The sequence below is a fragment of the Heterocephalus glaber genome, unplaced genomic scaffold (genome assembly GCF_053883595.1).
Source record: "Heterocephalus glaber isolate CG9 unplaced genomic scaffold, H.glaber_assembly_v1.0 deba00001431, whole genome shotgun sequence".
NCBI lineage: Eukaryota > Metazoa > Chordata > Mammalia > Rodentia > Bathyergidae > Heterocephalus > Heterocephalus glaber.
The window spans coordinates 2,305,430-2,316,563 of record NW_028258295.1 but is presented as its reverse complement, the minus strand read 5'-3'; the positions used below and the strand labels follow the sequence as shown (position 1 = coordinate 2,316,563).

At 47.4% G+C, this 11,134-nt stretch overlaps 1 protein-coding gene across 6 annotated transcripts in view; it reads right to left on the bottom strand.

The window, feature by feature from the left end:
• The window catches only part of Ubash3b (ubiquitin associated and SH3 domain containing B), a 158,196-nt gene that overhangs the window by 29,604 nt on the left and 117,458 nt on the right, over positions 1-11,134 (bottom strand). For 2 of the 6 annotated variants that reach the window (XM_087212574.1, XM_004870909.3), the window contains exons 2-4: positions 5,014-5,067; positions 3,884-4,070; positions 1,610-1,808 (exon numbers count right to left, since the gene is read on the bottom strand). In XM_087212574.1, coding sequence (XP_087068700.1) covers positions 1,610-1,808; positions 3,884-4,070; positions 5,014-5,067 — 440 coding nt within the window. The other 4 variants (XM_004870908.4, XM_021249040.2, XM_087212573.1 and 1 more) reach the window with 3 other exon arrangements.

The following is an 11,134-nucleotide window of genomic DNA, read 5'->3' as shown; positions in this document are numbered from 1 at the left end:
AGAGCTCCTTCTGAGAGCAGAGATGCATTAGTATCCTGCAGTGATCTCTGATCTGACTCGTCCTGGATCCCGAGCCCTATTTGAGGTTTTTCTGGTAAAGAGGAACACAGAGCACAAGGGTCTGGATTGGTACTGAATCAGCAGTGATAACAATGGCAGCTGGGACACAGATGAAGGTCAACAGACTCTGGAGCAAACTGCATGGCTTTGCTCAGCTCCCTCCCTCCCTGGACCCCTCAAAATGCGGAGTTGGCAAGATCGGTATCTCCTCCAGCTTTGCATCCAACACTCGGCCTGACAGTGCAGCTTGAACCCTCCCCACTCCCGTCACACCCTCTCCTGCCACCTGCTCCCCTGGAGGGGCCCAACGTCCATCATCCTGATCCAGCTTCCTCTCTACCCTGAAGATGCCACCTGCACCAGCCTCACTCTTCTTGGCGCTCCTACCACGGTGCCTGAGTCTGGCTTCCTAACTGCTCTGGCCAGGAGAAATCCTTTTCTTTTTTCTTTTTTTTTTTCCCCCAAGTACTGGGGATTGAATCCAAGGCCTCTACACTGAGCTACATCTCCAGCCCTATTTTATTTTTTGATTTGAGACACAGTCTCCCAAAGTCATTAAGTTCTCCAGCCTGGGACTGAACTTCCCTCAGCCTCCCTGAGTGCTGGGATTGCAGGTGTGCATCACCTACTTCTTATTCTCTTCTTTGTAGCATCCTTTTTGATAAACACATAATTGGTGTCCAAAAACTACCAGCTGACTGGTAGGGAGCAACAGAGGCCCCTGATCCTGGATTGTCTGTCTGTGCTGCGGCCCCACAGTGGAGCACTGGAAACGTCTCCCTCTTGTCTACTCACACCCCAAGCATCCGTGTGAGCGACCCCTGCCACTGGACATCTCAGTTGGCTTGAACTAAGAGCTGTCATGGGCAGAGCTGGAGACCTCTCAATGGGATTTCACTTTTGGACAGAAGATTGTGGATTAGGGGCCTCTCTAGCAAGCTCCAGCAAGTTAGAGGGTCTTAGCTCAGTGGGTTTTCTTATGATTTATCATGAAGTAGAACAGAGTAAACATCGAGACGCAGATAAACGCTTCTGTGTGCGGGATGGAGGGCAAGGAGGAAGCAAGGTGGTCTCCTGAATTCTGAACCAGGGTGCTGCAAAGGGTTTACCTATAGTTCAGTGCTGAACAGTCACTGAGCATCCCAGCTGGGGTCTTAGGGAGTAGGCAGTCTCTCCAGGAAGTCAGAAGCACAGCAAGGCATCAAAGGGACATGCGGATTTCTTGCCCTATGCGCTGCTCCTGCAGTGCCCTCTATCTTCCGCCTCCAGCCTGCTCCTCTATAACCATCATGGCTTGGAGGTGAAATGTTCCCACAGAGGCCATGTATTAAGTGAAGGCTTGGTCCCCGCGGCTGTGAAACTGGGAGGTGGCAGAGCCTTTAAGAAGTGGAGCCCAGTGGAGGCGGTGGGGTCCCTGGGGTGGAGACCCCAAGAGGATATTTGGACTTTGGCCATTCTTACCTTTGTTCCCAGCCACCACCTACCCTTTCTTATCCACATCCTTCCCCAGTCTGGTTCTCAGGGCCTGGGCTGGGCTCTGTGTGCTTACCGGTTTTAGACGCAGCCTCGGCAGCGAAGTCTGCAGCGAACTTCTTGAGGACCTCTGCACTGTCCTCCTTCACGAAGAGGCCGATGAAGTTGGAGGAGGTGTAGAGCTCCAGGGGCAGGGGCGCTGAGAACTTGCACTTCCAGCGGCTGACGGTGGTCTGCAGGGCCTCCCCTAGGGCGTCCACCTTGCTGTCCTCGCACTGGTGGGGGGACGAGCAGATGTCACTCAGAGACCAGGCTACCTGGAGTCTGTTGCCCCTTAGCACTGGACGTGCTTTCCCCAGGGACTGGTGGCTGGTAACAGTGATTTCCTAAACCATTACTCCTGCTGGGAGGCTGGAGACGAATGGCTGGCCCCCAACTATCCAGGCACAGATTCTCCATCCGGCAAACTGAACAGGGAAGGCATTACCTCTTCCCTTTTCTCCTTGCTGAGCCCCACCAAAATGCAGGACAGGTTTAGCAGATAGCAAGAATTAGAGTTGGGGTTGGGTTCCAAATTTCAGTGAGAGAGAAGAAATAAATTCAAGAGAGCGGCTATACAGCATGATCACTACAGTTAGTAACAATGTAATGTATACTTGAACACTGCTGAGAGTAGATTCTAGTAGCTCAGTAGTAGAGCACTAGCCTAGCATGCACAAGGCCTTGGGTTTGATACCCAGCACTGAAAAAAAAAAAGATTAAAAGAGCAGATTTTAAATGTTCTCATCACACATCAATGAGTACACAAGGCAATGGATATATATTAATTAGCTTGATTTAGCCATTCCACTATGTACACATATCAAACTATCATAAATATATGTAATTTTAAAAAAATAAAGCAATTTTCTTTGCTCAAAAACAGAAACCAAAAGAAAAGGAAAGAAGAAGAACATGATGAGTACAGGATAAACTGTTGTTGTTTTCTGCTGTTTGGCATAATGTGTACCTTTCTGCTTCCTTTTAGACAATCAGAGTCGGCTGTACATCCACCCCCTGATGGCTGGGAAGAATGAGGCTGAGAGCTGTGACATCATCCTCCCACCCTCAGTGCATTGAAGGAAAATGAGTGTCTCAAAAACTCAATGTTTTTGAGAAAGCCTGCATGACTAAGAGGAAGTGATAATCACTCTAATTTTCAAAGTGAATGGCGAAAGAGAAGGTTTTAGGAACTTGGTTTTTTTTTTTTTAGAGAGAGAGAGAGAGAGAATGAGAATCTGGGAAAAAAACAAAGCAAAATATATTTTTAAAAAATTTATCTGGCTGGTGATGCACACCTGTAATCCTAGACTGAGGCATGAGGACTGCAAGTTTAGGCCAGCATGGGCAATGCAGCAAGATCTTGTCTCAAAATAAAAAATAAAAAAAGGACTGAGGATGTAGCTCTGTGCAAAGGCCTTGGGTTCAATTCCTGGTACCACCAAAAAAAAAAAAGTCTTGAAATGTTACTATTCCACTTGTCTTAAAGATATGTGACTAAGTCAATTATCCTCACTGTCATGGGAAGCTATATAGATACATTTATTTAATGTATTACAGGAAGCAGATGTAATTTGGTTGCTAAATAATTTTTCCTTCCTTCCTTCCTTCCTTCCTTCCTTCCTTCCTTCCTTCCTTCCCTGGTACTGGGATTGAGCCCAGGACCTTCCCACTGAACTACACTCCCAACTCTTTTTTATTTTTTATTTTGAAGCAGGGAGGGTCTTAGTCAATCACTCAATTGCCCAGGCTGAGCTTGAGCCTGGGATCCTCCTGCCTCAGACTCACGGAGTTCTGGGATCACAGGTGTGCACCAGCATGCCTAGCTTAAATCAACCTTCTGATAGCTATGATTATGGACTAGAATAGTGGCGTGTGAAAGATAAGCTTTACTTTCTCCAGGAAGATCTAGTGAAAGCTCCGGACAGAGTCAAGAGGCTGAAATAGCTGCTCCTCTCTGTAGACTGCCACCTCATTCCCTGCTGTCTCTTTCTTCTCTTCCCTTGCAAGAGCGAAGAGGGGAGACAGTGGACAAGTGTGAAGCCACCTCCTCGACCCTTCCAGCTTCAGACCAGTGCGATCCCCACAGAGGGTCAGGCATGTCCCAGCCAGAGGAGCAGTCATCACAAAGCCGCACCAGAACAGGGAGCTCCCGGCCTCCTCAGATACAGAGCAAGAGGAGCTGGGGTGAGACCACGCCGATCCCTGACCATCCACCCACTTCCCAGCGCCCTCACGCTTCCTCCAGGTCTGAGGGGGCCAGCGGGGCCGCTGGGAGCCAGGCTGCGGGGGGCAGGGGCCACCAACTCACCATGAAGAACTGGCAGAGGGTGATGTGGGGGAAGATGTTGTGAGCCTTGTTCTTCCCGCAGATCTGCTTCGACTGCTGCCAGAAGTCCGAAAGCTTCTGCGCTAAGGGGCCAGTGGGGCGGAGGTAGAGCACGTACTCCCGGGGCAGGGGGTCATCCAGGAAGGGGTCCCCCACGTGGGAGAACAACCTGGAAGACAGAAGAGAGCCTGCGAGGCCCCGCTGGAGAATAACGGAAGGGAAGAAAGAGCAGAAAGAGACAGGCCCGCCCTCCCCGGGTTCCCCACCCCGGGCACCACGCGGGGAAGGGGTTCCTTTGCGCTGTGAAATACTACCCTTCGCAGCTCGCACCTCACAACCAGCTCTCACATGTACCCACTTCTGTTTTCCTGTCTCCCGTTGCAGCCTCATCCCACAGCTCGTTTTAAAAACCCTGTAGCTACTTCCAGGAAGCATCTCGGATTAACTCCAAAGCTTTCCCCATCTGGAAGCACAGTTCCAACGCATCCCGCCCCTCAGTTTAGTCTCTGAGGTCCAAGCACCCCCAAAGAAAAGGAAGCTCCCGGGATGCTGTGGAGTCCCCCTGGGCACAGGCACCCGGAAGGAATGTGGGATCTTTTTCTAAATGGATTTGCCCGGCATCCATGCACCTAAAGTGAATTGCGGGGGGGGGGGGGGGGGGGATAGTGGTGGAGGCTCTGGGAATCGAACCCAGAGCCTTTGTACCAAACTATATCCCAGCCTTTTTTTCTTTTCTTTTTTTAGATTTTGAGACGGAGTCTTGCTAAATTGTTTCGGCTGGGCTTGAATTCGCAATCCTTCTACTCAGCCTCCCAGAGTGCTGAATTTGCAGGTTTTTGCCACCATACCTGGCTTAAAGTGAATCTTTAAGGGATGAGGGGGGGCAAGTATTCTGGAAAGGTCTTGAATGTCTCTAAACAGTGCCGAGGACAAGCATACCCTGGGGCCAGGGCAGAGAGGCGACTGACTTGATAAATGGCATTGTCACCTGGCCTTCAGCTCATCTCCGCCCAGGAAGGGTCCATTAGAGAAAGACTGTACAGCCCCACTCATCCGCAAGCACTCAGAGTTGATTATATGCTATTTTCTCAATTTATTTATTTCATACCAACCAGTCACATGCTGCCTGAACGCTTCTCCCTCCAGTGGATGCCAAGGCCTTTTGTCTGGAAGAAATCAAATATCTATTGTTAGTATTTTTAGCCTCTTCTCAGGTTTTTCTACTGCAGCAGCAAGAGTTGGGTGCACAGGAGGAGACATCAGAGGCCATGTTTGGCTCTTTCATCCATGGAGTGGAGAGAGACCTGCAGCAGGTCCTCCCCAAGGGTCATATCGAGGCATGTGGAAGTTAGGGCTTGCCATTAATTTCTGAGAAATTAGCATTGGATTTGCATGCAGCCTGGCAGCCCATGCAGTCTATTTTCAGCACTTTCCACATTAGAATTTTATTTTTGCTTCCCTAAAAATGATCACGTCTTGGTTCCTCCTCCTCCCTTCTCATCCACTCTTTTTTACTGACCCAGATCCCCTGAAGAGTGGATTCTTGTTTTTGGCCCCTTGGCAGGATGGGTACATCATCCCCAGCCACTTCATAGATCTGTCTGAGGACAAGTCACAGTGGGTACAAGAGGATGGCCAAGCAGTGCTCTCATCCCCACTTCTAGAGAAACATCTTGAAGCTGTCCTAACAATGGGTGAGCATCCACAGGATGGTGACAGCAGCCAGGCCCTTTACACACGCTTACAACTAGAGCTCTTCTAAAACTCTAGACATGCCTCCAAGAGCCAGTGTTCTGGGTTCTTATCCAGTTTTTTTATTCACCCATCCTTTCATTCGTGCATACACTCATGCTGACACTTCGTAATTATGTAGGATCTCAGCTGTTTTGTCAGCACTGTACCAGGTCCTATGATTACAATAAAGAACAAGACCTACACGGTCTTGCATGGACCTCACGCAGATTTCAGTTGCACAGGCTCATGAAAACATCCATCCTACAGCTAATTATTTAATCACACTGGTTGCAAATCAGTATTGGAAGGGCATAGGAAGCCATGATGACACAGGGCAGGGAGATCTAGCCTGGGTTCAGGTCAGGGAGGCTGCAGAAGGGGCATTTCAAGTGAGTCCCAATGGGGTGGTGGAGTTGTGTGGTAGCTGTGTAGACCTCAGGCCATCCACTCCACAGTGAGATGTAAAGATGAAATAAGCTGGTGTACATAGGAGCCCTGGACAGTGCCTGACACTTTCTAGGCTATCAGTAAGCAATCATTCTCTCTCCTTGATGCTACACTGATTCAGGGTCTTTGATAAGGAGAAAGGAAGGAATCCAAATTAAACTACACTCCATCCAAGCCTCCTTTTCCTGCAGAACCAACCCTTTTTTCCTCTTGTTACTTTTCTGTGAAACAATCAGAGAGACTGGTGCTGTGAAAAACTCAGAGTCAGAAGGGAAGGGATCTCAGAGGTGACGTGTAACCCCACTTCTTCATACACAAGGGAAACCTTAGCCTGGCTCAGGTGATAGCTGCATGGAAGCCCGACTCTGCCTCCTCTGCTCCCCAGCAGAAAGTCAGGTCAAACACCTTTGTCTCCCCTGTGAAAATCTAAGCACAGATACCCAAGGGTCAGGGTAAAGAAGTCTGCACAGCTAATGAGAACAGCACTGTGAAACACAACCTCTTTACAGTCAGATGAAGTTAAGGGGAAGCGAGATACATCCCTCAGGTCCCCTCGGAGTGGAAGTTGGCTCAGGAAAGGCTAGAAGCACAGACCTCTCACTCATTCCACACCCTGCAAGGTGCCCCTGAGTTACAGCCTGTCTGCTCCCTTCCTGCTTACCTGACAGAGGACAGCCACCTTGCTTTTGTCAGGGGAGAAACTATGTACCCACAAAAGCTCAGCAACCATGATCTGTGAGAGGTTATTCACCAGAAAAGGAACCATTGTTTCAAAAACAATTGGGAAAGGGAAAAACTCATTTGTGGTAAGGCCAGCATGTTATTTATATAAAGCATCTCATTTCTTTCTCCGATGCCCTTCCCCCAATGAAATACATCTAAGTGAAATTTAATTTATTTCTCCTGAGGAGTTGGGAGAATCCTCTGGAAATGAAAGATTTAATTAAGTTATAGTTTCTGTAACTCAAAAGATACATTTTGGAGAGGGTTCAAGGAAAAAAACTGAGGGAGATAATTAAAGGGTTGGGTGTGATGAAGGCTGTGATAAAAGGTAAGGAAATCCAAATTCTTTCTTTCTAAAGAAGGCAAGTCTAAGAGACCTTTAATTTTGTGGAAGGTTATTGTATTCCACGCACTCTCTCTAGAGAGGGTTGGCCCACATAAGTATTGTTTACGGCACGAAGGGCTCAAGTTAGCTATCAGAAAGAACTTTCTGGAAGTAATGTGGTTTGAAGTTTTTTTTACGTTTCTAGAAAGTAGTTATCAATCTGAAACAGAAGAGTGAAATTCCCTAGGCAGGAGGTGGTAAGAGAAGTAAAATCCCTTTCTCCTTACAGTTGCCGTGACAGGTGGGCCCGCAGCCTCTTTACCCACCGCCAAGCTGGCCGTGGTTGAGTGAGTTCCCAGAGCTCTGCCCACAGAACATACTGAACAGGGGAGGCAGGAGAAGGAGGCTGCTCTCCACTCCCCAGAAGAAAGACTATTGCCATAGGGTGCCACCCCCACAGCCCACCCCACCCCCCCGGCGGCCAAAGCCAAGGCCAAGTGGGAGTGAGTGCGGTGAACTTTGAAGCCCAGGCCCAGCCCCAACATCTGCTACTCTCTGGGTGATTCAGAAGTTGGCAGAGGGCTTATTTCAGAGGCCACCTAAGACCTTGAGCAGATGGAGGACCACCTCCAAGCTGAATTGCCAGTGGCCTTGCCATCGGATTACAGCAAGGACTTAAGGTGATGAAGGACTCTCTTGGCTAGAATCGGTAAGACACATGGATTATTAAAGTTCAGTCACATGCAGACATAAACTTGACCTCTGATCCCAGTCCTAATTTTGCCAAATAAGTCTTGAGTTTGTTTGCAGCACTGTATTAAAAAAAGTGACGCGAACTCCTGCCAACCAAGGATGGGGAAGAACAGCACAAACAAGACAAAATGATGGCAAATCAAAAAACCAGGGGAACAGCTGTAGAAATGAGCCACAAGGGGAGGAGCCAGCATACCACTGAGGGCCCTGCTATGCTCTGCTGGGATTCCTCTGACACCTGCCCTCAGTCCTGGTGAAGTTTGCACTTGAGCTTGGGCTGGCCCCGGCATCAAAGATGCTTTCATGCCTTTGAAGGTTGGGAAAGGACACACCCCATTCCTGCTAGTTTGCCTGAGACAAGCATCATCAGTTCCTCCCATCCCTTCCCTCCACTCTCCCTTTTTCCCTCTCTCTCCCCTTCTTTCCTTCTCTCCCTCTGCCTTCCTTTTTTCCATCCTTTCATTCTCTTCTTTCCCTTTTATTTTTAAGGAACTCTTACCAAGAAACTAAATGACAACCAAAAACTAAACCAAGACTCTGAAATGTTGCTTTCAGACTGGTGGCCACCCTCTAGGGACAGTAGCTTCAGGTTCCCTTAGCTAGTTCAGGGTGGAACCATTGCCAGCTCTGGCAGGATTCTCACTCCCTCTCAGAACAGCAGACGTGAGCCTGCCTGGATTCTCCTGGTTGATGTCAGACAAGGTGATTCCCTAGGGCTGCATGATTATCTGGGGTCCCTGTGGCTCTGACACTGCCCCCTTAGTCTATCCAGTTCCTCTCCAGGGGACACAGGCCAGGTTCTTGGGTCTGGGCCATAACTGGTGTACAAAAGGAGGAAGCATGGGCCTTGCTCCTAGAGGGTCATGCAGAGAAAGAAAGATGCTCACAACAGTTTCTTACCATGCAGTAAGGGAAGGGCCAGGACAGAGAAGTGTGGTGTCCTAAGTAAGGCAGCTCAGAAGAGGGTACACAACTCTTCAGTGCAGAGTTCCTAGGCCTGAGGCTCTCAAATTGTACTCCAAGCTACACTAGGCCAGAACATCATGCCAAACTCAAAGAGGTGCCAAGGGATATTTTAAAATTTTTGAGGGAAACATAGCAATACTAATCTTCCATTGGACAGCATGTATCTACTTTGAGGTAGTTACACTTTCATTATTTGTGCTGCAATTTCTCTTGATGTCCTATATGTTTAAAGCTAGGGTTTTGGCAACTGCTGTAATAAAAAACAAGTCCCCAAGAAGAATCAATGTGGAACAGGAAATGATAGTGGCAATGATTTGAGCAGTGGTGCTGGGCCAAACAGACATACTTGTCTTGTTAGTAAGTAGTAATGGTTATTTAAGAATGGAGTAAAAATAATATTTTTCTTTCAGTGTATGTGTATTATTTTTCAAATGGCTCCTAAGTTGTTAAGACATAAACACTTATTAAGGTTTTTGGATATAACTACCAAGTAAACAGAGCTACTATATGTTGGCCCACAAGCTTTATGTAAAAATTATTGAGACATTAAAGGTGCTGTCACCTGAGAAAGTTTTGGAATCAGTCCTAGAGGAAGTTATGTTTGATCTGGGTCTTAAAACTGAGTAAGAAGCCAGGCATGGTGGTGCACACCTGTACTCCCAGCACACTGGGAAGCCAAGGCAGGAGGATTCCAAGTTCAAGCCCAGCCTTGGCCACTTAAGGACTTGGCAAGATTTTTTTTTTTTTTTCTTAAGTTCTCTTATTGGTACATTTTAGGTATACAATTCGTTTACATTTATCATTGGGTGCTTGTACCTGTACATGATACATCTTGGTTCTTATTTTTTTCCCCATTACCTGTGCACCCTTCACCCCCTCCACCCTTCCCTATTTACACAGACATCATTTCCATTTTTTTTTCTTTTCTCATAGTTTTTCCTTTCCCTCATTTCCTTTCCCCTTCCCTTCCCTTCACCCCTTCGTCTTTGGACCATTTTTTCCTATTTCAAATTATCAATTATTCATTTTAATCATTTTAACCCTGATTTACACTATCAGTTTCCCACTCTAGAGAAAATATTCAGTATTTACACATGTGTGTCCTATTTATTTCACTTAAGAGTATGGCCTCAATATGCATCCATTTAGCTATAAATGTCTCTAGTTTGTTGTTCTTTATGGCTGAGTAGTACTTCATTTTATAAAAAACCCACATCTTCTTTATCCAGTTTCCAGTTGATGGACAGTTGGTTCCAATCCTTAGCTATTACAAACTGTGCTGCTATGAACATGGGTGCACTTATATCACTGTGGTATGATTCTTTAAATTCTTTGGGGAAGATCCCCAGCAGGGAAATACCTGGGTCAAATGGGACTTCTAGTCCTAGTTCTTTGAGGTATCTCCATACTGATTTCCACAGTGGTTGCACCAGTCTACACTCCCACCAGCAATGGAGAAGGCTTCCTTTCTCCCCGAACCCCCGCCAGCATTTGTTATTGGTTGATTTCATGATAGCAGCCATTCTTTCTGGGGTGAGGTGGAATCTCAGTGTTATTTTCATCTGCATCTCTCGAATGACCAGTGATGTTGAAAATTTTCTCATATATTTGTTTGCTGCTTTTACTTCTTTGTCTGAGAAATGTCTGTTCATTTCAGATGCCCATTTTTGAATTGGGTCTTTGAATTTGGGGGGATCTGATTTATTCTAGATAGTATCGGACTTAGCAAGACTCTTTAAAAAAAATATTTTTTTAAAGGGCTGGTGGCTATAGCTCAGTGTGAGGGCCCTAGATTCAATTCCCAGCATGTGTGGATGGGTGGGTGAGAACTGTGTTAGAGGCAGCTAGAGAGAAGGGCACCAGAAGTAGCCAAGTGCCATGAGTGAATGACCGAGGGAAAGGGACAGCACTGTGTGTGCAGGAAAAACGGAGTTTGGTGACGCTAGCACACAAACTGTAAAGCTGGAGGAGGGTAAAGATGAGTCTGGAAAGGTAGGCAGGGCTCAGTGCACAAAGATCTCATGCTGATTGAGAGCTCAGGCCTGACCACTGACTTGTGTGGGCAGAAAGCAGTGCAGGTTGTGTGACAGGGAGGCAGGGCCAGGTGTGCCCTGAGGGATACGCCTCAAGGAGGCACAGCTGTCAGCTGGGAGGCCACATGGAACCTCCACAACACATCAGCAGGGCACCACAAAAGCAGCAATGGCAGGGATGTCGGGAATGATGTTTGTATCGCTGGCAGAGCAGAGCTTGGTGGCTGACTTGGTGTTGCAGCTTGAATGTTT